Source organism: Rana temporaria, chromosome 2 (genome assembly GCF_905171775.1).
Source record: "Rana temporaria chromosome 2, aRanTem1.1, whole genome shotgun sequence".
In the NCBI taxonomy this organism is placed as follows: Eukaryota; Metazoa; Chordata; class Amphibia; order Anura; family Ranidae; genus Rana; species Rana temporaria.
This window is the reverse complement of record NC_053490.1, coordinates 369,658,481-369,684,888: the sequence shown is the minus strand read 5'-3', so window position 1 is coordinate 369,684,888 and position 26,408 is coordinate 369,658,481. Positions and strand designations below refer to the sequence as shown.

The window sequence follows — 26,408 nt, the reverse complement described above, 5'->3', positions numbered from 1 at the left end:
TTTTAACCCCCCCCCCCCCCCCCCAACTGAATACAGTTTTGCTGGAAAGTAAAGACATTGTTGTTGTTTTTTGTGTTTGTCTTAAGTTGTCAGAACTTTTTTTTGTTTTTACACTTACATCCATTTATATTTCATAGGGATTTGTATTCTAAGGACATGAGAAAACCACGCCGCAAATCACATCAAGGTGATGACGGACCGCAGTCTTCCTCCCCTTATGGATTATCCTGTTCCCCTAGCCGAGAGACTCTGACATATGCACAGGCACAACGCTTGGTCGATATTGAGATAGATGGGCGTCTTCACCGAATAAGTATATTTGAACCTCTTCGGATTGTGTCTGAAGATGAGCTTACTGCTCAAGACATCACCGAATGCAACAGCAACAAAGAAAACAGCGAGGTAACTCTGTCTACCAACTGTCGAAAGACCTCAACCAAAGGCAAAAAGAGAGAAGTTTGTCCAAAGCAAGATGTGAGTACTAATTTGACACAGTTACCCCAGCCTGTATTCAGAGAAGTTGAGCAAGTTTATGTAGAAAACCTACCAGAAAATGCTGTCTTGCCAGATACGTTTTATCGCTACACTGAGCGCTCAGTAGAAGAGGTGGATAAGGATGTTGAATACGATCTGGATGAGGTTGATCTGGCATGGCTGGAGATGATTAATGAAAAGCGCCTGAATGATGGTTTTTCAATGGTTTCTGCAGACACCTTTGAACTATTGATCGACAGTTTAGAAAAGGAGTCGTACCTTCAAAATAAGCGTATTGGTGTGACACAGTCGCCTATTGATGAAAATGCATTTTGTTGTGTATGCTTGGATGATGAGTGCCACAACAGTAACGCCATCTTATTCTGTGATATGTGCAACCTTGCAGTTCACCAGGAGTGCTATGGTGTGCCATACATCCCAGAAGGACAGTGGCTTTGCCGCTGCTGTTTGCAGTCACCTTCAAGACCAGTTAATTGTGTGCTTTGTCCTAATCAGGGTGGGGCTTTTAAGCAAACTAGTGATGGACGGTGGGCACATGTAATCTGTGCTATCTGGGTTCCAGAGGTTTGTTTCGCCAACACTGTATTTTTGGAGCCAGTTGAAGGTATAGATAACATTCCACCAGCTCGATGGAAACTTACATGTTACTTGTGTAAGCTTAAAGGACATGGAGCTTCAATTCAGTGTCACAAAGCAAACTGCTACACAGCCTTCCATGTCACGTGTGCTCAGAGGGCTGAACTTTTTATGAAGGTGGAACCAGTACGTGAGACTGGACTGAATGGCACCACCTTCACTGTGCGTAAAACTGCTTATTGTGAGGCTCACCGGCCTCCTGGCACCCAGCAAGAAGAGTCTCCAAAAAGCAGTTTGCAAGAGGTAGATTCTGAGGAACAGGCCACTGATATTGATAAGGTGGAAAAGGATAATGAAGAGAACAAGAAGGAAGGTGGGAAAAGGTTTTTCGAGAAACTATACGCAAAAAACAGCAGGGATTTGGTGCGGAAGGGCGATCCTGTGCCAGTTATGGCAGCTTTGCAGATCCCGCTGTGTAGGTAAGGTTTATTAGATTTATTTTTTATATAAAACTTAAAGTTTAATTATACTTTTTTACAAAAAAAATTGAGAATCGTGCCACCCTTCCAATCACATCTGTGCATATGATCCAGTACCTTAGATACATCTAAGTGCCTTCTCCAAGCCGGCAGACAGTTTTCTTATGAAGTGGTCTGGTGTTCTATTTAAAGCTGGTCACAACCATAGAGTATAATGACCATATCCATACTTAAAGTGGTTGTAAAGGTTCTTTTTTTTTTTTTTTTTTTTTTAATAGGTTCCTTTAAGCTAGTGCATTGTTGGTTCACTAATCTTTTCCTTCGATTTCCTTTCTAAATGTTTTTTTTCTTTGTCTGAATTTCTCACTTCCTGTTCCTCCTCAGTAAGCTGTTCTGGCTGACTATCCACCGGTCAGATGATGGTGGCAAGTTTACTGAGGAGAAACAGGAAGTGAGAAATTCAGACAAAGAAAAAAAACATTTAGAAGGGAAATTGAAGGAAAAGGTAAGTGAACCAACAATGCACTAGCTTAAAGGAACCTATTTAAAAAAAAAAAAAAAAAAGAACCTTTACAACCACTTTAACCTAGTACATGTGCCTACGAAAGCCATTTTCTTCATTGCCACTGTTTTGTACAATTGTCCTTTTTAGAAACAACCCTGTAATAGGAAAATATGTTGACTACAACTTGCTGACCATTTGGCTTCATTACTTTGAGTTGCTTTCTTAAAGTGGTTGTACACCTTGTACAACCACTTTCTCCTACAGGTAAGCCTATATTAAGGCTTTCCTGTAGGTGCTGGAAATATCTCCTAAACCCACACGGTTTAGGAGATATTTACAATGTCCCTGAACGCTGTCATCTTCTGCGCATGCGCACTTTAGAAAGGGTACGCAGCTGCACACTGTGCCGTTTCTAGAGGGGGTCATGCCCTGACTGGCGGTTACCGTGCCTCCAGCCAGTCAGAGCCAGAGTCCGCGGCCCTGAAAGGAAGAGGGCTGAAGATGGATGCTTGCAGCCAGCAGGAACATCGCAGGCTTTGGTTTCAGGTAAGTGACACATAATGGGCTACTATCGATGCAACAACACGTTCTACTTGCCTGTTTTGTACAGAGCAGCCCTGATCCTCCTCTTTTCGGGTCCCACTGCGGCACTCCTGGCCCCTCCTTCCTGCCGAGTGCACCCACAGCAAACAGCTTGCTATGGGGGCACCCGTGTCTGAATGGACACACAGAGCAGTGGCTCGGCTCAGCCCCGCCCCTCTTTCTCCTCATTGGCTCACTGACTTTGACAGCAGCAGGAGCCAATGGCGCCCGCTGTGTGTCTCTGCCAATCAATAGGGAGAGTCCTGAACAGCCGAGTCTCTCGTGCAACATCGCTGGATTGAGATGGAGCTCAGGTTAGTATTAGGGTGGCTGAGGGGACTGCTGCACACAGAAGGTTTTTTAGAATGCTTTAAGATAAAAACCTTCTGCTTTAATTTTCCTCTATTACATGATATCTTTGGAATAGCGGCAATACTGTTGATAGTTATTTTCCATTTGATACTATTGGGCTATATGAGGCAGGCTGGTTATAGAAAATAGAGATGTTGTAGGGCAGGGGTGCCCAACCTTTTGAAAAGCAAGGGCCACTTAAGCGACTTGGTAACCAGTCACGGGCCAGAATAAGCGGAGCGGGTGGATGGATGGCAGCTCACTCAGCTCTATAGAGCCCACTTTACTCTCGGCACACCAAACTTGCAGGTAATAGAAGTCTATGGCTCAGTGCAGGTAACCCGCGGATGTACTTCTCTGCACATTGAAAGCAGCCCAGTAACCACTGCAGAACACATATGCCCATATATACACTGTGACTTTAGTAATAAACTTACCTTTAATAACAGTATTTTATTCCACCCCAGAACAGGAGGTCGCGAGCCACATCAGAAGGCTCCGCGGGCCACATGTGGCCCCCGGGCCACTGGTTGGGCACCCCTGTTGTAGGGTATCATCGATAGTCCCTGTTTGCTACATAAATATGTGTGCTGTATTTTGCATCAGGAAAAAGAATGTGGTGGATTCTGGAACTCTGGAAGTGTGTGCAAGGACAGTCAAATGTATCATAAACCGATCTCTTTCCCTGCGACATCTGCCTGTGTGTGTCCAGTCTTAAAATTTCTGGGAGATTTGAACTGTGTCCTTTTGGGGTTTGAAAAATTGTGAATTAGATCTTGAAGCCTAAGGCTGGCCAAATATTATTATACAATTTTTTTTTTTTTTTTTTGTACAATTTTTTCCTTTTAGATTTATTAAAACCATGTAATATGGGAAACAGTGTCAATTTGTATGCAATCAGGCAGAACCTTGCACTACATAGTCGAAGGTACATCTAAAGGAAATTGAACAATATAATGTATTTTAAATCGGCCATTTAATACCCCTTTCACACTGAGGCAGATTTCAGGCATTTTAGCTCTAAAAATAGCGCCTGTCAAGAGCCTGAAAACTGCCTCTCGTGCCTCCCCAGTGTGAGAGCCTGACTGCTTTCACACTGGGCCGGCATGCTTGTGGGATGGGGAAATAAAAGTCCTGCAATCGGTATCTTTTGGGGCAGTGTAGGCGCACAGAAGAAGGGGGGAGAAAAGTGAAGCATGGGGTGGTGGAAGGTACCCCCCCATACCAGGAGGTGGAAGAAGTCGGTTCAAGAGGTCTAAGCTGGTCTAGTGCAAGGTTGGAAGAGCCCAACGGGGTCCACCGCGGGGCCCACACTTTGAGAAATTTAGCGTGGTTGTCGTGGAGGATACTAGTCATCCTCGTTAAATCATGAGAGTCGTTAAGATGCTTTTTACCTCTGCAAACGAAACAGCCGGCCTTTTCCAGGTTCTGGCTAATGCACGTTTAGCAGCAATAAATATGTAGGTGGCTAATTTCTGCTGATGGAAGAGGCCTGGGGTCAAACAGTGGAGCAGAGCCACTTTGGCATCTTTGTGAGGGAGTACATGGAAGAGGGTGAATAATGCCTCGTACACACGCTCGGGATTTCCGACGGGAAAAAGTCAGTTGGGTAATCCGACGGGGAAAAAAGAGAGCCAGTTCTTTCTTTTTTTTTTGCCAGCGGTTTTTGGTAGTTTTCCCGTCGGAAAAACTGCGAGGGAGCATACACACAGCCGGGATTCCCGGCCAAAAGCTCTCATCGCAGTTTTCCCGGCCGTGTGTACGAGGCATAAGAATTCAAATACCTGCAACCAAAATCTCACTGGATGGGGACAGGACCACCAAATAATGAAGTTAGTCTCTCCGTTGACCACATCCCTAGAAGCATCTACCACTGTAAGATGGGTTTGATTTGGCAATGGGGGTTGGGACCCAATACCAGTGGAGAAGGACCTTATAGGCTGCCTTCAACGTGGCCATATTAACCACTTAAGCCCTGGACCATTTCACTGGCCAAAGACCAGGCCACTTTTTGCGATTCGGCACTGTGTCGCTTTAACTGACAATTGCGCGGTCGTGTGACGTGACTCCCAAACAAAATTGCCGTCCTTTTTTTCCCACAATAGAGCTTTCTTTTGGTGGTATTTGATCACCTCTGCGGTTTTTATTTTTTGCGCTATAAACAAAAATACAGGGACAATTTTGAAAAAAAAAACTATATTTTTAACTTTTTGCTATAATAAATATTCCCAAAAAATATATAAAAAAAAAACGTATTCTTCTACATATTTTTGGTAAAAAAAAAATCACAATAAGTGTTTGGTTTGCGCAAAAGTTTTATAGCGTCTACAAAATAGGGGATAGTTTTATGGATTTTTTTTTTTATTATTACTAGTAATCGCGGCGATCAGTGATTTTTATCGTGACTGCGACATTATTACGGACACATTGGACACTTTTGACACCATTTTGGGGCCATTGTCCTTTTTACAGCAATCAGTGCTATAGAAATGCACTGATTACTGTACAAATGACACTGACAGTGAAGGGGTTAACCTGTAGGGGGCGCTGAAGGTGTTAAGTGTAACCTAGGCAGTGCTTCTAACTGTTGGGGGCGTGGCTTGCCGTGACACGTCACTGATCGCTGTTCCCGATGACAGGGAACAGGTGATCAGTGATATGTCAGGGGATGTTGTGTTTAGACTGACACCTTCCCGTTCTTCAGCTCTGTGACCCGATCGCGGGACACCGGCGGACATCAAGTCCGCTGGTACTGTCACAGAGCTCGCGACAGGGTCGAGAGCACGGCGGCGCGTGCGCGACAACACGGCTCGCAAATTAATGGGGATGTATATAAATGCCCAGTTGCACAGCCATGTTGACGTAAAAGTGCGTGCAGTGGTCGGGAAGCGGTTAAAGGAACATTTTGCGATGATGGACCAGGCTTTGCTCCGATCTTCCCAGTGAATGGGGGATAGATCCCGTTGCCACTTAAGGACATAGGGTAGAAAAGCTGAGGTCCCACTAGAGTTGAGAGAAAAGTATATCCGAGATATGGCTCTTGGGGAGTGCAGGCAGGTATGCTTGTTTTTCTGGTACGGGAAAGTGTCATGGTGTCTAAACGAGAGGTTATCCAGTGTCACAATTGGAGGTAGCAGACAAATTTGACTAATGGAGTGTCATGGGTTTCTTGGATCAAAGGCCATGAGGGGAAGGTGTGAGGTCCGAGAATATGTCAGACCTGAGGGAACCCATGTAAGACGTGGTTGTTTATTTTTTTATTTAATCTCTTCTTTATTAAATTTTTTTCTTTACATATAACATTTAACATGCCTTGACACTTAAAAGGCCACTTGATACAACCTTCCTTTACTATATGGTGGTTTCCAGTCCTCCCCAAAAGAGAAAAAAAAAGGGGGGGGGGAGAACGTGCAAAAGCGCTTGTGACTCTAAAGAATGTATTAATATATATGTATTCCTAGTGTTATACTTGTGATATTTATTATGTTTCCTCTGTACCTTCTTATATTTATTTATCTGTGATTCAGGTTTACCTCCCTTATTGAGGGGTAAACACCCCCCCCCCCAAAAAAAAAACAAATGGTGTTTTAGGATGTTATATTTATATGTGTCTTCTTGTTTATAATTGTAGTGATCCCTTCTAAATTGTATGTGTTTTTGGAGAAGAGAAGGGGGAAAAAACCCACACGGTAGGACCCCCAGTGGTGCATACCTCAGGCACATTGTGTTACCTTCCGATTCCCATGGGCCTAATGCTCCTTTTTCCTCTCCTGGAGGGAACCATGGATAACCCCCCAGTGGTACCAATGGGGATGTTTTTGGGGCATATTTGCCAAGTTGATTTATCCTATCCCATACTGCCAGTGTGGTTCCGAATTTATTGGGGATGTCCATTCCGATAATCCCCTGGCCTTTGTTGGTATCCATGGTGCCCCCACCAAGTTCCTCCCCGCCATATTTGACTCCATTAGTACACATGCTCTATTACCTTCATGATGGCACCAGTGCAGTATACGCACCAGAGCCATCGCTTTATAATAGGATGCAATATCTGGGAGCCCAACTCCTCCTTCCTTACTTTTACATAGAATTTCATATTCTATCCTAGCATTTCCCTCCTTCCATATCCTCTTGACCACTGGGCACTTAAACCCCCTTCCTAACCAGACCAATTTTCAGCTTTCGGTGCTCTCACAATTTGAATGACAATAACTCAGTCATACAACATTGTACCCATTTGAAATTTTTGTCCTTTTTTTCACACAAATAGAGCTTTCTTTTGGTGGTATTTGATCACCTCTGGGTTTTTTATTTTTTGCGCTATAAAAGAAAAACGACAGAAAATTCTGTAAAAAAAGAAAAAAAAAAAAAACTTGTTTCTGTCATATTCACAGGTTATTTCTCACACACAGCATATGCTTACCACGAATTACGCCCCAAAAGACATTCTGCTATTCCTCCCGAGTATGGCGATACCCCATGTGTGCGACTTTTACACGGCGTGGCCACATAGAGAGGCCCAACATGCAGGGAGCGCCATCAGGCGTTCTGGAACACCCAGACCAATTCTTACAATTACATAGAACCCCAAAACATTATATATGCGGAGTATTGGGGTATTGCGGAGTATTGGGGTATTGCGGAGTATTGGGGTATTGCGGAGTATTGGGGTATTGCGGAGTATTGGGGTATTGCGGAGTATTGGGGTATTGCGGAGTATTGGGGTATTGCGGAGTATTGGGGTATTGCGGAGTATTGGGGTATTGCGGAGTATTGGGGTATTGCGGAGTATTGGGGTATTGCGGAGTATTGGGGTATTGCGGAGTATTGGGGTATTGCGGAGTATTGGGGTATTGCGGAGTATTGGGGTATTGCGGAGTATTGGGGTATTGCGGAGTATTGGGGTATTGCGGAGTATTGGGGTATTGCGGAGTATTGGGGTATTGCGGAGTATTGGGGTATTGCGGAGTATTGGGGTATTGCGGAGTATTGGGGTATTGCGGAGTATTGGGGTATTGCGGAGTATTGGGGTATTGCGGAGTATTGGGGTATTGCGGAGTATTGGGGTATTGCGGGGTATTGGGGTATTGCGGGGTATTGGGGTATTGCGGGGTATTGGGGTATTGGGGGGTATTGCCAGAGTATCGGGGTATTGCCAGAGTATCGGGGTATTGCCAGAGTATCGGGGTATTGCCAGAGTATCGGGGTATTGCCAGAGTATCGGGGTATTGCCAGAGTATCGGGGTATTGCCAGAGTATCGGGGTATTGCCAGAGTATCGGGGTATTGCCAGAGTATCGGGGTATTGCCAGAGTATCGGGGTATTGCCAGAGTATCGGGGTATTGCCAGAGTATCGGGGTATTGCCAGAGCATTGCGCAGGGATAGCTGAGCTGGGATGGATCTGTGACTGCAGTTGTCCAGCCACAGCACTGCTGACACCCCGCGCTCCCCCCCCCCTCTCCTCTCCTCTCCTCTCGCACTGTACCGAACGGTACAGAGAGGGGAGGGAGGAACCGGCGTCATCAAATGACGCCGGTTTGTTTACAAGTGATCGCTCCGTCATTTGACGGAGCGATCACGTGGTAAACGGCCGCTATCAGCGGCAATTTACCGTGATCTGTGATGCGCCGGGTCGAGCACGGACACTTCCGCGAGCGCGCCCCAGGGGACGCGCAAACGCGGAAGTGCACGAGGACGTCCCAGGGACGTCCTGTCACAGTAACTCGACCGCGCTGTAGCAGTATTTTTGCTATAGCGCGGTCGGCAAGAGGATATAAATGATATGAATGCATTCTGTATCTTTTTAAAAAATATCTGGGGGAGTTGTATGGGAACTGTATACAGAATATATAACAGTCTGGGTACCACATTCATTTTTAGGGTATTCTCCCAAACCATGTTAGTGTGTTTCCCTTCCATCTATTCAGATCTTTCATCATTTCTGTAATTAATGTTACATAGTTACGTTCATACAGTATCTTTTCATCGGATGCTATGTGCACTACCAAATAGCACAGTGATTCTCTATTCCACAAAAACGAGTATCTATCCTGTAACAATTTAGGTATAGGCAATGGCACATGGCTTGGCAATATTACTGATTTCTCTGTTTATTTTGAAATTGGATATTTTTTCATATCTTATTACTTCCTGCATCAGCTCATGTACTGATTCTTCTGGTTTTGAAAGAAAAAACAATAAATCATGAGCATATGCTGCCACTTTATGCTCTCTCTGTCCGATTTCCACTCCCACTATTCTCCCGTTCCATCTCACCCTACATAGAAATGGTTCCAGAGTGAGAGCGAACAAGATTGGGGAAAGGGGACAGCCCTGCCTTGTACCATTGCCTATATCAAACCCCTCGGACAGTGTTCCGTTAACTTTGGCTTTAGGTCCTGCATATAATGCTGCTATCCACCCCCTCATCCCCCCCCCCCCCCCATACCTAATTCTTTTAATACTTCCATCATATAAGCCCAGTTAACCCTATCAAATGCCTTTTCGGCGTCCATCGATAGGGTTACTCTAGATCAGGGATATGCAATTAGCGGACCTCCAGCTGTTGCCAAACTACAAGTCCCATGAGGCATAGCAAGACTCTGACAGCATCAAGCATGACACCTAGAGGCAGAGGCATGATGGGACTTGTAGTTTGGCAACAGCTGGAGGTCCGCTAATTGCATATCCCTGCTCTAGATGTCAGGCCCCTTTTCCATCCAATAGAGTATATTAAGTGCTCATATTGTGTTGTCTTTTGTTTCCCTCCCCATCATAAATCCTGTCTGATCTATATGTACTATTTTTATTACCTTCTCCTTTAATCTGTTTGTATCTTTTTTTGTATCTGTTTTTAGGAGGGAGATGGGTCTATAACTTGAGCAGTATTGTGGGTCCTTTCCTGGTTTTGGTATAATTGACACAAATGGCAATAATGCTTCTGAGGGTAGTGGGTTTCCAACTGTGATCTTATTAAAATAATTATAAAGTGGTGTAACCACTACAGGGCTCAAAATTTAAAGTCCTGAGCTACTAGCCAGGCCTCAAGGCGTACTCTCCACCAGTTGCCCCGCCCAACCCCTACCATGTCCCGCCCCCTAATCCCGCCCCTAGACACGCCCTCATAAATCTCATGAAATGACACTTAAATGTTTTATGCAGAATTAAGTTATAAAAATAAATATTAACAACAACGTTATCCGTGCCCAAAAATGCAGCCTGCCCATGTCTACCAGTGCAGCAAAATGTCCCCACAATTGCCGCCAGAGTCCCCCCACAATTGCAGCCTACCTATGCTGGGTAGGAGAGGAGCCGCCGCGCTGTTCAAACCGCGGGGAACATTACAGCTTTCAATTCAATAGCTGTGTTCCCTGCCGCACGCGTCATATAAAGCTCCTCCCCCTTGTCTGGGAAACTTTGATAGACGGATCACCCATCCAATCCTGGAATGCGTGATCTGTCTATCAAAGTGCCCGGACAAGGGGAAGGGGCTGTATATGACGCGTGCGGCAGGGAACACCGCTATTGAAAGCTGTAATGTTCCCCGCGCTCTGAACAACCAGATGGCGGCGACAGCAGCTGCGGCGGCAATAGCCGCTGCAGCAGGCTCCTCTCCTCTCCTTGCTCGCCCCCCCTTTTCCCAGGCAGCTCACACTCGCCAGCCCTCAAAATTTACTCGCAAAATGCGAGCAGGCGAGTGTAAATTTTGAGAGCTGACCACTATATCCATATATTTTTTGTAATATGCATTAGTTAGGCCATCTGGTCCTGTGCTCTTTCCACTTGGGAGGTCCTCTATTGCTCTTTTAATTTCCTCTCTAGTGATCTGTTCTTTTAATTCCTCCACCACGTCCCTTAATTTGGATTCCCTAATATATTCTCTTATTTCTTTTTCTTCATCTTCTTTTCATTTTGTCATTTGTATGTTGTATAGTTCATTATAAAAGCGATGAAATTCCGTAGCTATATTTTTCGTATCCTTTATCTGCTTATTATTCGGATATTATGGACATGGGATAGTTCTTGTTGGTTTTGTAACTGTCTAGCTAGTAGTTTGCCACACTTATTCCCTTGTTCATATAGTTTATTTGCCAAGAATCTACATTTATCTTTTTCTTTTCTATCTAGGCAATTAGCAAGTTCTGCTCTAATTGCTCCGCCTCTCTAAGATCTAATTTCTTTTTATATTTTATCTCTGCTTCATGTATTTTCTTTAACCACTTAACCACTTCCATACAGGGCAGTTATACACACATCCATACCAGGCCTATTCTGGCACTTCTTTCCTACATGTACAAATCATATTTTTTTTGCTAGAAAATTACACAGAACCCCCAAACATTATATATGTTTTTTTAGCAGACACCCTAGGGAATAAAATGACGGTCATTGAAACGTTTTATCTTGCACGCCATTTGCGCAATAATTTTTCAAACGCCTTTTTTTTGGAAAAAAATTGTTTCATGAATTAAAAAAATAACAAAACAGTAAAGTTAGCCCAATTTTTTTGTAAAATATGAAATATGATGTTACACCGAGTAAATAGATACCTAACATGTCACGCTTTAAAATTGCGCACACTCATGGAATGGCGCCAAACTTCGGTACTTAAAAATCTCCATAGGCAACGTTTTGAATTTTTTTACAGGTTACCAGTTTAGATTTACAGAGGAGATCTAGTGCTAGAATTGTTGCTGGCACTCTAACGCACGCGGCGATACCTCACATATGTGGTTTTAACGGCGTTTACATATGTCGGCGGGACTTGCGTGTGCGTTCGCTTCTGCGCGCGAGCTACTGGGGACAGGGGCGTTAAAAAAAATATTTTTTATTTCTTTTTTTTTTTTTACATATTTATTTTTTTACACTTTTTTTATTTTATTTTATTTTTTTTATTATCACTTTTATTCCTATTACAAGGAATGTAAACATCCCTTGTAATAGGAATGTGTGTGACAGGTCCTCTTTATGGAGAGATGCGGGTCAATAAGACCGCACATCTCTCCTCCAGGCTGGAAAGCATGAAATCGGTGAAAAAAAATTCACCGATCTCATGCTTACGGTTGCTTAGCAGCCGCAATTGCGGCTTTGTTTACTTACGGGGACCCGGGCGTGACGTCATCACATCGCGCCCGGGTCCTCCGACGGTCATAGAGATGACTGGTGACCATCTGGTCACCAGTCATCTCTATGCTTCCTGCCAGCGCCGGACGATTCGTTCTCCGGGCCCCCGATGGCACGGGAGTGCCCGGAGAAGCACCGGATGGCGGCGGGAGGGGGGGGGACGCCGCCTGTAAGAACGATCTAGCGGCGGAATCGCCGCTATGATCGTTCTTACGTTGTGCAGAATCGCCGGCAGGAGAGAAGGATATCTGAATGATGCCTCTAGCTGCAGGCATCATTCAGATATCCACCCGGAAAGCCCAGGATGTCATATGACGTCCTCCTGGATCGAGGAGGGGTTCCTGCCGCCGTCATTTCACAATGACGCGGTAAGGAAGTGGTTAAGACCCGGACCAATATGCAGGTTAAGGACCAGGCCCCTTTTTGCGATTTGGCCCTGCATCACCTTAACTGACAATTGCGCGGTCGTGCGATGTGGCTCCCAAACAAAATTGGCGTCCTTTTTTCCCCACAAATAGAGCTTTCTTTTGGTGGTATTTGATCACCTCTGCGGTTTTTATTTTTTGCGCTATGAATAAAAATAGAGTGACAATTTTGAAAAAAATGCAATATTTTTTACTTTTTGCTATAATAAATATCCCCAAAAAAGAGAAAAAAAAAACGTTTTTTTCCCCCTCAGTTTAGGCCGATACGTATTCTTCTACCTATTTTTGGTAAAAAAAATCGCAATAAGCGTTTAACAATTGGTTTGCGCAAAATTTATAGCGTTTACAAAATAGGGGATAGTTTTATGGCATTTTTTATTAATATTTGTTTTTGCTAGTAATGGCGGCAATCAGCGATTTTTTTTCATGACAGGGACATTATGGCGGACACATCAGAAAATGTTGACACATTTTTGGGACCATTGTCATTTTCACAGCAAAAAGTGCTATAAAAATGCACCGATTACTGTGAAAATTGCAGTTTAGGAGTTAACCACTAGGGGGCGCTGTAGGGGTTAAGTGTGACCTCATGTGTTTCTAACTGTAGTGGGGTGGCGCTTGACGTGTGACGTCATTGATCGTCTTTCCATATATCAGGGAACAGACGATCAATGACACTGCCACTGTGAAGAACGGGGAAGGTGTGTTAACACGCACCTCTCCCCATTCTTCAGCTCCTGACCGATCACGGGACACCGGCGGCGATCGGATCCCACGTCTGGGCTCTTAAAGGCAACATACTCGTACGTACCTGTACGTGCCTGTGCCCAGCCGTGCCATTCTGCCGATGTATATGTGCAGGAGGCGGTCCTTAAGTGGTTAATAAATCTTCTATCTCTTCATTTTTATTTATTTTTTACTCGGGATCCGTGGGCTATTAACTCCCCCCCCCCCCCCCGTATAACTACTTTGTGTGCTTCCCATATCACTTGTTCTGATATCTCTTCTGTTGTATTTATTTCAAAATATTCTATAATTTTTTGCCGTATGTCCTCTATCTGTTCATCATCCAGTAGTGTTTCGTTTAATCGCCAAGTTTTCTCCCGGTGCCCCATCGAGACTGGTACAAACGCCAACACCACTGGTGCATGATTAGATCTTGTTCTTGGTTCTATTGAAACTCTTTTTATATATTCTAAATAGTACTGGTCTGCAAGGAACAGATCCAACCTAGAGTATACTTTGTGTGTTTTAATAGTAACTATAATCCTTTCAAAATTACAGATAACAAAAAAATGGCGCCTGCAAAAGTTTGGGCACCCTGCAGAGTTAATATCTTGTACTGCCCCCTTTGGCAAGTATCACAGCTTGTAAATGCTTTTTGTAGCCAGCCAAGAGTCTTTCAATTCTTGTTTTGAGGTATCTTTGCCCATTCTTCCTTACAAAAATCTTCCAGTTCTTTGAGATTTCTGGGCTGTCTGTCACGCACTGCTCTTTTAACCAGTTCCCGACCCCCGCATGTACATATACGTCCACAATATGGCACGTACAGGCACATGGGCGTACACGTACGTCCTCGCCTATTAGCGGGTGGGGGGTCCGATCGGGACCCCCCCCGCTACATGTGGAGGTCGGGTCCGCTCGGGGAGCGATCCGGGACCACGGCGCGGCTATTTTTTTATAGCCGCTCCGTCGCGATCGCTCCCCGGAGCTGAAGAACGGGGAGAGCCGTGTGTAAACACGGCTTCCCCGTCCTTCACTATGGCGGCGCATCGATCGCGTCATTCCCTTTATAGGGAAGACACGATCGATGACGTCATTCCTACAGCCACACCCCCAAACAGTTGTAAACACATACTAGGTGCACCCTAACTCCTACAGCGCCACCTGTGGTTAACTCCCAAACTGCAACTGTCATTTTCACAATAAAGAATGCAATTTAAATGCATTTTTTGCTGTGAAAATGACAATGGTCCCAAAAATGTGTCAAAATTGTCCGAAGTGTCCGCCATAATGTCGCAGTCACGAAAAAAATTGCTGATCGCCGCCATTAGTAGTAAAAAAAAAAAAATAAATAAAAATGCAATAAAACTATCCCCTATTTTGTAAACACTATAAATTTTGCGCAAACCAATCGATAAACGCTTATTGCGATTTTTTTTTACTAAAAATAGGTAGAAGAATACGTATCGGCCTAAACTGAGGAAAAAAAATGTTTTTATATATGTTTTTGGGGGATATTTATTACAGCAAAAAGTAAAAAATATTGCTTTTTTTTCAAAATTGTCGCTCTATTTTTGTTTATAGCGCAAAAACTAAAAACCGCAGATGTGATCAAATACCACCAAAAGAAAGCTCTATTTGTGGGGAAAAAAGGACGCCAATTTTGTTTGGGAGCCACGTCGCACGACCGCGCAATTGTCTGTTAAAGCGACGCAGTCCCGACCTGTAAAAACACCTTGGGTCTTTAGGCTGCATATTGGTCCGGGGCTTAAGTGGTTAAGGTCTATCCATAGATTTTCAATTATGTTGAGGTCAGGAGATTGTGAAGGCCATGGCAAAATTTTCAGTTTACGCCTCTTGATGTAATTCCCCATGGATTTTGAGGTGTGTTTAGGACAGGGGTCGACAAATCACGGGCGCCAGGTCGCCATGGCGACTAGAAATAGGGTCCTGGCGACTTGGCTTGGAAGGGGGGCTGGCACCATCTGGTGGTGAGCCGTTGGTATTACAAGTTATTACCACCAGATGTGTAAGCTGGCGCCATCTGGTGGTGGCCGTTGGTATTACAAGTTAAAGGGGTTGTAAAGACAATAATATTTTCCTCTTAAATTAAAGTCTGACAGTAGCTGATAAAGTAAAAAGTAATGTTTTGCATTATAACTAGTTTGATACCTGTTGAAATCAAGCTGTTTTATTCACCTCCGTCACTCCTGAATCATTATTCTCACTGACTTCCTGGTTTGCGGTGCGCATTCATTCTTGCTACATCACGGCCTAATGGGAACTACAGTTCCCATAAGGCTTAGCCTCCATGCCTGTGAGGGATAAGAGAGCATCTTCACGCAGGGCTGTAGTCATAGGGAGGGGGTGAGCACATTCTGCTTTCCACCATGCAAAACGGCTCAGATGCTGGTGGAAAGCAAGAAGAGGAGTGACAGGAAATGGCATTTTTAAACCTGGATTACTGTATTTTGGAGGTCAAAAGGAAAAACGAGGTAAGTGATATTTAAATGCTCTAGCCTACAGCAATCAATTTTACCTAATAAAAAACAAACCTTTAGTGTTCCTTTAAGTATTACAAGTTAAACAGCAATTCTAATGTCATTTTTCACTATTTTCACTGCCATCTCCTTCCCTCTAATTAGAACCCCCAAACATTATATATATTTTTTATCCTAACACCCTAGAGAATAAAATGACGATCGTTGCAATACTTTCTGTCACGACGTATTTGCGCAGCGGTCTTGCAAGCGCACTTTTTTGGGGACAAAATTACACTTTTTTTAATTTAAAAAATAAGACAACAGTAAAGTTCTCCCCATTTTTTTTAATATTATGAAAGATAATGTTACGCCGAGTAAATTGATACCCAACATGTCACGCTTCAAAATTACGTCCGCTCGTGGAATGGCGTCAAACTTTTACCCTTTAAACGTCGCCTATGGAGATTTAAAAAAAAATCTACAGGTTGCATGTTTTGAGTTACAGAGGAGGTCTAGGGCTAGAATTATTGCTCTCACTCTACCAATCGCGGCGATACCTCACATGTGTGGTTTGAACACCGTTTACATATGCGGTCGCTGCTCATGTATGTGTTCGCTTCTGCGCGCAAGCTCGTCGGGACGTGGTGCGTTTTCTGGCTCCTAAGTTTTTTAGCTGGCTCCTAGATTCCAAGCAAATTTGTCAAAAAGCCATCCTCTCTTTAACTTCAGCTTTTTCACATGGCATCACATGGCATCAAGTTACCATCCAAAATTTTTCCTTCTACTCGTGAAATGTTCCCTGTGCCACTGGCTGCAATACAACCCCAAAGCATGAGTGATCCACCCCCATGCTTAACAGTTGGACAGAGGTTCTTTTCATTAAACGCACTACTCGAGAGAGGAGTCGGACTGCAGGAGTTGGGAGTAGGCAGGCCTCCTCCAGAGGCAATCTGCCACCTTTCTCCATGCCCCGGGTGGCAATGGCGGGTGTGTGAGGGGGTCCTCCCACATAGCCCGCCCTACCTGCTCCGCTTTGAAGCCCAACGGGGCAGAGGGACTCCCTATAAGGGAGTGAGAGGATCTAGCCCACTCAACCAGCCCCGTTAGTCCTTCGCCTCTCTTTTTAGACCGCGTGGTCAAAGTGCGTGCATGTTAACCCAATTTCGAGTGCGTGTAAATGTGGTGGCCTTCCACTCTTTTTATTCTTTTCTCTCCTAAGGAACTTAATTTTATCTTCCAGTATCTGATCTTTCCACAGCTTAACACCTAATTATTATCTCGGGTCAACCATCTATTAGGACGAACGGTCCGCGTGGGCTCCTCTTGTCCACCCCAAACCCTCCTCCCCTTCTGCCTAATGCAGTTTATCCAATCCCTCTTCGGGATCTTCCTAATGATTACTAGAGCAGTTTCTCTGCTCTCCCCCTTCTCTTACCCCAGGCCTTCTTCTTCTTTTCATTTATTATATAGCCTTTTTTTTTTTCTCCCTCCCCCTCCCCCCCCCCCACTCTAATGTACAGACAAAAAAAAAGGGGGTGGGGGTTAAGGTGCACGGGGCCGGCATAGACAGAACGAGAAGAGATAAAAGATTATCCTCCCACCCCCCCCATCTCTCCCCTATGCTCCCCCCCCCCCCCCCCATCTCCTCACAATTCAGCTTCCGCTTCCCCAACATCTCCCATCTATCTCTTACTTGATACTTGGGACCAAGATTCATTTGAATCTTGGTTCCAAGTATCAAGACGTGGTTGTTTTAAGCTGGGAGGAAACGTTGGGTTATTGAAGAGAAGGAAGAGTGTGATGGATGGGCACATGAGCCTACCAGAGTACCGAACCGAGTCCCAAAGCTTCAGGCTATGAGCTGTTAGGGGACTGATTGAGGGGGGAGGCAGTGTATGGGAGAGCTATAGGGCAAATATGAGGACCGTCGCAAAATTGGGGATCTCTCTAGAACCCAGAGTGGGATGTTAGATTTAGCCTGGAGCATGGCGAGCTGGGAGATTTGTGCTGCTTGATCATTTTGTGATGTGTTTGACTCTGAGCCCACCTCGCAACCTGTGGTCTTAAAAAGTAAGGCGGGAGGTCCTGGGACGTTTGCGAGCCCAAAAGATCATCTTTTCAATCTGCAGTGTTGTAATTTTCTTTAAAATGTAATGTAATATGGCTAGCTAGAGGTGTTTTGTTCACAGATGATGGGGGTTTCCTTTTCCTCAACAAAAGTGGAGTTACTCTTTTTACAAAGGAAGTGGTTATAAAAAATGGTCATAAAAAAATAAGTCGGTAGCTACAAATACTGTATCTGCTGGCTAATAATAAATATGCACTTACCAGCACAGGAGTCTAGAACTGTCTTCACCTGAGCTGATTGTCTTTGGATCCCTGGCACCACCATTTTGCCTGTGGCACAGCCGGCTCCCCACTGCACATGTGAGACATGCTGTGCTTCCAGACTTGTCCTGCAGTCTCCTGGGACTTATGATGTCTCCATGGGGATTGCGGGCAGGGAGGGGGGACACTTATGTGTATAGGAAGCATGCAACGGTCTCCTCTGCCTTCCATAGCAAAGTACTGGGTACCTAAGTGGCCAATCACCAGGCTCTATTGCTATCATGTGTGCTAGCTCATGGAGTCCTAAGCTCTATGTAACGTCCAACTAAATAGACTTGGAGCTTCCACAAAGCTTCTTCTCTTCAGTTTGGAGACAATTCCCCACCATGGACACATGCGATGATAAAAACACATTTTCTAGCAGAGCAAGCAAGATTGAGATCCTCTCTCGGGACTTTATTTCTGGATGTATCTCTGTTTGTGGAAAATCCGACAACAATTTTCCAATGGAGCATACAAACGGTCGGATTTTCCAACAACAGCCTGTCATCACACAATTCCCGTCGGAAAATCTGATCGAGTGTATAGGCCTTTATATAGCTACACCTGCAAAAGGGGCCAGCCTGAAATTATCACATTTTCGGACTAAAGTTCCACTTTAAGACCTGCCTGACTGCATATAAAGTCTTCTCCTTATATTTCCTTTTAGTAAATCTAAACTGCATTGCACAGATGTTGTTCAATCTGATTTTGTAGGTGTGTGGGCAGTTTTAGAGTTTGTGTGCATCACTGTGAGAGAAGCCAGTCAAGTGCAGTTAGCTCTTTGTTCCTTTCAGAGAAAATGGTTTGATTGAGATAAGTTTATTGTTTCAGATATCTTCTAACTTCGCTTTGTGTGCATTTACTTTAACTTGTATGTTAAAAAAAATGCTGTTTAGATGAGCTGTGCAAAGTAAGCACAGGTAAACATATTATAAGATTTAACTACTTGCCGACCAGCCGCCACAGTTATACGGCAGCAGGTCAGCTCTGCTGGGCGAGATCACGTAGCTATACGTCATCTCACAGTTCAGTCAATAGGGGCGCGGGCGATGACCGCCGGGCACCCGCGATCGCTCGTTACAGAGCAAGAAACAGGAGCTGTGTGTGTAAACACACAGCTCCCGGTCCTGTCAGGGGGAGAAATGACTAATCATCTGTTCATACAATGTGTGAATAGCGATCGGTAATTTCCCCTAGTCAGGCCCAACCCCCCCTTCAGTTAGAACACACCCAGAGAACATAATTAACCCCTTTCTTGCTCCCTAGTGTTAACCCCTTCCCTGCCAGTGGCATTTTTATCGCACTGATCGCTATAAAAATGCCAATGGTCCCAAAAATGTGTCAAAAGTGTCCGCCATAATGTCGCAGTACCGATAAAAATCGCTGATCGCCGTCATTACTAGTAAAAAAAAAAAAAAAAAATTAATAAAAATGCCATAATACTATCCCCTATTTTGTAAACGCTATAACTTTTGCGCAAACCAATCAATAAACGCTAATTGCGATTATTTTTCGTTAAAAAAAAAAAAATGTAGAAGAATACATATCGGCCTAAACTAAGGAACAAAATAGATTTTTTGGGGATATTTATTATAGCAAAAAGTAAAAAATATTATTTTTTTTCAAAATTGTCGCTCTATTTTTGTTTATAGCGCAAAAACTAAAAACCGCAGAGGTGATCAAATACCACCAAAAGAAAGCTCTATTTGTGGAAAAAAAAGGACGCCAATTTTGTTTGGGAGCCATGTCGCGCGGCCGCGCAATTGTCTGTTAAAGCGACGCAGTGCCGAATCGCAAAAAGTGGCCTGGTCATTGACCAGCAATATGGTCCGGGGCTTAAGTGGTTAAAGGGATGCTCTACAGAGAAAAATAAGAATGCTGTACTGGCCTAGAACAATTTTGCAGTTTGTAAGATCAGAGGAAATATCGGATTCTTGATTTGTAGATTTGTTCTGGGTCAACAAATCAGAAAATGTTAAAGCCTTTGGAACTCGGTAATGGCAGTTTGTGTATTTTCTCTGTACATGTTTAATTTAAAATGATTGTAAACATTTTTTTTTTTTTTAATAAAATGTCACATTTGGCAGCCCCGATCCTCTTCTTCTGTGGTGCCCTGCCGATGTTTCTGACTCCACCTTTTTAGTAAGTGCCCTCATAGGAATCTGCTTCATATGGGGGAACTCATGCCAGCTTGATCACAAGCCCTGCCCCTCACTCCCTCATCGCAGAATTGACAGCAGTGGGAGGCAATGGCTCCCACTGCTATTAGTCTTCCCTGTGAGGAGGGAGAGTGAGCTGCTGCTCTTAATAACGGCATTGGATCGAGATCTAGCTTAGGTAGGTCTAAAAGTGGCAATTTTTTTTATTTTTTTTATCTTCTTGCAGAGAGCATTCAAGTGTTACTAAACCCACAACAGTAAAATCATTGTGTATATGCGGGCACCGGCACTATTTAGAAGATGCTTTGAATTTCTTGAATGAATGCAAATGTTCTTTTATTGGACAAGGTGTAAAAGTATGACATCACCTCCTCGCCTCTCCACCCTTGTCCAATTGGACGCTTTGCATTCATTCAGAGGATGCAAAGCACTCTCTAAATGGCATCTGTGCTGAGCGGCCAACCTAGAAGCTACAAGACCTAGAAACAGGTGGAGTTCAGTAAAGTAATGTTGTCAACTTTAGTGATTTTTGGCTTTCATGGGCATCGGCCAGGTATGGTATATACAGTACAGGGTTACTAGCTGGACCAATGTGTCTATGTAAAATAGAACCTGCCTGGAATTCTCATTTAGGCCAATATTCAAATATTGCATTACAAATTCAAAAATGCAGGTCAGATTCAAGAGGCAAATGTCTGTGTACATAAGCCCTAAGGCTCTAACACGGCAATATGAATGGACATGGCCAAACGCTGAGAGGTCAAATCTTGTGCAGAGTGCACATAGTTCACCCTGGTTTTAATGGGTCTCCATGTTGGAACCAGCCGTCTACTCCTTATTGATGCCTTTCAAAGACTGAAAAGCCTTGCATGTTCATACACGTATCCAGCAGACTGCTGAAGGTCAGAATGGAACTGTGTTAAACATGCCTGGGTTAAAATACTATAAAACTGGGATGTGGTTAGTGGATTTTGTGACATGAGCGTCCCTAGCGTTGATGAAAATAAGCACTTACAGTACAATATCGGTTACCTTTTCAGGTTAATTAAGATCTCTAGTGGAGTTTGTTTGCAAAAGAAGACCCAGTTCATGCGTCATCTACACAGTTACTGGTTACTCAAACGTCAGTCTAGGAATGGTGTTCCTCTTATTCGAAGACTTCATTCTCATGTACAGTCTCAACGAACTGCAGACCAGGTGAGAATGGAAAGAAATGTAATCAAGGTCTAGAGTTATTTGTAATATTCTGTGTAAAATAGAGATATTTCTTCCAGATATCTCAAAGTTAGTTAATGGTAATTTTCTTCACCAAGTAGCTGTAAAGCTATAGGACTGTTCATAAGGAGATGGACTTCTGCACATGGGAAATCATGATGGCTTCTTACTGTTGGATCTGATGAAATGTCTTGCAAAGTCATGATTCAGTAAATAATATTCATTTATCTAGCCTACTAAAAATATTGACAGTCATTTATAATGGTTGTCCTATTTCTGTCGGGTAAATATGACCAACATAAAAAAAACCTAACCATTGTCAAAGCAAGTAAAAACTAAAAAAAAAATACATATTTTTAAATATATTGCAAGAGTTTAGTTAAATGAATTTTCTTAAAGTGGATGTAAACCCAAATGTTTTTATTTATTTTTGATGTCACAATGTACAGTATAAGATTTCCTATCATCTGTCCACACAGAGTTAATCCAGCTCTGAGCAATCCTCCTTCTTTTTTTATTGTTCAGTGAAATAAAAACAGACTTGCAGAGAAAAACCTTAGTCCGTTCCGCCCCCTTGCTGTGAATGACAGGTTATTTACATTTCTCATGCACTAGCCTGAAACAGGCATTATTTTTAATTCCCACCCCCACTCCTTTTCTGAAGTCATGTGGTTACTTTTCTGGATTTTGACTGGATGTTAGTGATCATAGCAGAATTTAGTGTAAGGAATACACAGTAAAAAATGCATGTTGACAAGGGAGGTGTAGAGGAGGGCGGGGAGTCTACTGACATTACAACTCCACCCACAGAGCTCCAGACAACAGATCCACCCACCCACCTTTTCCAGTCATGCCTCTTCGCCAGAAGCCAGACCAGCTGCTATACACACGGGCCGAATGTCTGCCTGTTTATATTGAACCAGCCGATTCCGCCCGATATTTGGCCTGTGTGTTAGGTCCTTAACTAATGGTAGACTGCAATATATTACATTGTTTGATTATCCTTTAGTTTATCTGCTAGTTATCCTTTAAAGTGACCTTATCAAAGGACAGTAGCGTATACCTGGTTTCCTCCATATATAGCTTTGTGGACCTTTTTTTTTATATTGCACAGCTTGTATGTGTTTGTTTTCCCTTTCACAAATTGTGTGACGCTGTGTGAGAATTATAAAGAAATCATTTGTTACTCCTATGGCCTATTGATCTGTAGAAAGAAAGACATGGACAGACTTCATCTGTTAAGGAGGCACTGAAATACTGGCAGAAATTACGACATGATCTTGAGAGAGCCAGACTGCTGACTGAACTTATACGAAAGAGGGAGAAACTAAAAAGAGAACAGGTAAGTGAACCTGCTGTCTGAATTTAGCATGAAATGCTTAAGAGATGTGCTGCATTGTTTACAGAGATAACAGTTCCAGCCTGTAAAAAAAAATTAAAGCCAGCAGCTAAAAATACTGTAGCTGCTGACTTTAAATATAAAGACACTTGCCTGTCCAGGTATTCCGCAATGTCGGCCACCCCCTAGCCGATTTGTCAATCGGCTTTGGGTGCAAGTGCTGGCATATTCATTAAGGGAAACCGGAAAGCCTGTTTCCTACTGCGCGCGTGCAAGGTGTGCTGCACTTTCTGAATGATCCCGCTGTCTTCTGTGACCTGTGTGTCTCCCAGAAGACAGCGGGGGAGGGGAAGGAGTAGGGGAAGTGGGAGCGGGTACCTGGTTTTGACAGGCTTCAGCCCCCCCCACCAAAAAAAGGCAAATGTGGCAGTGCAGGGGGGAGGGTGCAAACAAGCAGACCTTCCCCTTTTGGGTGGAGCTCCGCTTTTAAAGGTGTATTTTTTGTATTTTCATTGTTGTTCTCAAAGTACCTCCTATATAGTTTCTTTTATCCAGTTGGCATTGCTGTCTGAATACTGCCCTGCACAGTTTATTTGCCTTTCAGGCCTAAGTATTATCCCTGCACCTTTTGTTTTTTGAGGTGCAATTTTTTATATGGTAGTCCTTTATTCATTAAGATATATTTAATATTTTTTTGTAGACTAGGGCTGCAACTAACAATTATTTTCATAATCGATTAGTTGGCCGATTATTGTTTCGATTAATCGGATAATAGCCTAAAAAAATTTGCATTTTAAAAAAAATTTGAGCCAATTTGTTGTTGGGCAGATTATAAAACACAAATTGCTGCAAAAACACATTACATGCTTTTCTGCAGCTTCTCCATTGAAGTATATTGAACAAAAAAAATAAAAATAGCAAAGTTTTGCGTAAAAAGTCCCTCCCCTTTCCAAATACGCAGCAGCTGAAAAAAAATCATGGATGTGAACGTGTCCCATAGGAAAACATGTAAATGAACTGTAGTGTGTTTCTGCAAAAAGCACCAAAACACACAGAGGTGTGAACCCGGGCCTGAGATGTTTAGTAACATAATGGGGTAAAAAAAAAAAAAGTTAGTACAAAAAGAGCAAATAATCGCTACTGTAAGGGGTTCAGTTTTTTACAGTGGGACAGTGAAAGTAATATATACAGTAGCGATTTGCTTTTTTGTACTATAAAGGGCTAATTTTTCGGGTTTTTTTTAACCCCATTATGTTACTGGCCGATTAATCGATTATGAAAATTGTAATCGATTAATTTCATAATCGATTAGTTGTCGATTAATCGATTAGTTGTTTCGGCCCTATTGTAGACCATTCGCAATAGAAGGTTCAATTGTTGCCATTGGTTGGCAATTGTTTATCTTGCTGTTCTAAATAGAAAGGATTATATTTGGGTCCTAGATATGCCTATAGGGCAAACATTTGGAGGGCTGATCACGGGAATATATTTAAAGATGGATATCTTTCCAGAAGGAGGAGGCGATAGAGCAATCTCACCCGAGCCTTCTAAAAGGCAAACTCTAAAGCCCCATACACACTATCCGTTTTCCTGCAGGTTTTTCTCTTCAGGTTTACCAAAACCATCTAATATGAGGTCAAACCTTAAGAGTTTCAATTCGTATGCAATCAAGCAGGCCCTTGCACTACATGGTTTTGATAAACCTGAAGAGAAAAACCTGCAGGAAAACTGATAGTGTGTATGGGGCTACACACTTGGGAGTGCTGGATGGGGAGCCTTAAAGGGGTGTATGTAGTACCACCTCCTTATGTTATTCTTTCCGGTTAACATTTTGCTGAAGGTTTTAAGTCATCACAAATATCTTAAGTAGGAGTTCAGCTCATTCTACAAATCTGGTTGCAAAAGGCTAAACACTTGCAGACATTTTGGCCTGTCGAATTCCAGCATATTCGGGTCCATAGGAGGCAATGGTATAGTGTCCAGGCTAAAATACATGAGGGGTGGACACTACTGAGTGATACTTGCGTGTAGAGGGCCAATGCCATATGCCTTCAGGGACGTATACAGCCCTAAATGCGGGTATTGATCACTACAGTGTTTAGCCACCACATGGGACAGTGTATAACGTATTTGGTGAATGATGTAACATTGTCTGTTTAATTATATGCCCTCTCCTTTTGAATATAGTGCTTTTTTTTTTTCTTACAATCTTTTGTTGTTCTTGGTTACCTGTATTGAAAGAGATTTGGGTAGTATCACTACTTTTACCATGGCTTAACGTCAGTGGCGGCTGGTGCTCAAAATTTTTGGGGGGGGCGCAAACAAATGAAAAAAACAATTGCAGCCTCACTGTGCCCATCAAACACAGCCACTGTTCCCATAAAAACGCAGCCACTGTGCCCATCAAACCAGAACCGGTGAACCTGATTGGCTGAGACGCCTGTCAGTGTTAGCCAGTGAGCGCACCCCCTGTGCGTCCCCTGGTTAACTGTTAGGAAGCCGATTACAGCCCTCGGACTGTAATCGGAAAGCTTATCAGGGCAGCTGGCTCTGATAGGCACTTCCTAAGCCAACCAGCTGCCATTATTTAGATGGCCGGCGCTCACCAGGGGGCCAGCCATCTGAATAGTGGGCGGCAGCGCGTCAATACATGGATTTATGCAACGTTTAGGAAATATTATTTGGACCTTTCCAAATGCATCCCTGCAAATTTGAATGCTGTCCATGTTTTGTTCCTGTGGTATCAGCCTTTGCAGTTACTGTCTGTTTCCAGCGATATCAAGCACTTCATGGTGTCACTCGCCCTTTTTTTCCTATAATTCCTTTTAATCTGTGCTGTAATAAGAGGGAGCAAGGCACAAAAAACAAAAATTAGGGCCAGATTTCCAGAATGGCTCTAATCTCTATTTACATATGCATACTTTTGTGGCTAAGATCCTGAAAAACTGAAGTTACCTGCCCGTTTGAGCAAGATTTCACAGGAGGGAATGGTTTACTTCCCCAGCGGAAGTCCCTGGCATTAACTGCATGGCCGGCGAAGACAAGGTCTTAAAAGATAGTAGAGGGGGGTCTCTGAGTCTTATTCCTACCTTGCTGAAAGCAAGAATAGCCTTTTCCTAGAACCCCTACTGTCATAATCCTTTTTTGTCTGCTGTGAACACAGACACTTCAATCCCAGAAATGTCTCTGTGCCTCAAATTCTAGTTTTCCCACAGTCAGGTCTTGAGCAGTTGGCAGTACGCACTCTGAAAGGACAGGTTTCAGCCTTGTCCGTTCTTTTTCAAAGATCTCTTGTTTTGCTCTCCCTAGTAAACATTTTTTTCTTCAAGGTGTATTTCACATTAAGCCCCCTTTGCAACACCCTGTCTTTTCTTGGGATCTCAATTTTGGTTCTCTCTGCGCTCCAGAAACCACTCTTAGAACCCATAAGGGTTATTCCCTAATGCCGCGTACACACGATCAGAATTTCCGATGAAAAAATTCTGTCTGATTTTTTTATCGGATATTCCGACCGTGTGTGTGAACCATCTGAGTTTTTCCTTCAGAAATTTCGACGAACTTAGAAAGAGAACATGTTCTCTT

General features: G+C 43.4%; 1 protein-coding gene across 2 annotated transcripts in view; it reads left to right on the top strand.

Moving 5' to 3' along the window:
* Nucleotides 1-26,408, top strand: part of BRPF3 (bromodomain and PHD finger containing 3) — a 72,434-nt gene that overhangs the window by 13,899 nt on the left and 32,127 nt on the right. For both annotated transcript variants that reach the window (XM_040337750.1, XM_040337749.1), the window contains exons 2-4: nt 138-1,550; nt 21,313-21,469; nt 22,698-22,829. In XM_040337750.1, the coding sequence (XP_040193684.1) occupies nt 157-1,550; nt 21,313-21,469; nt 22,698-22,829 (1,683 nt within the window). In that variant the 5' untranslated portion in view covers nt 138-156. The remainder of the gene's footprint in view (nt 1-137; nt 1,551-21,312; nt 21,470-22,697; nt 22,830-26,408) is intronic.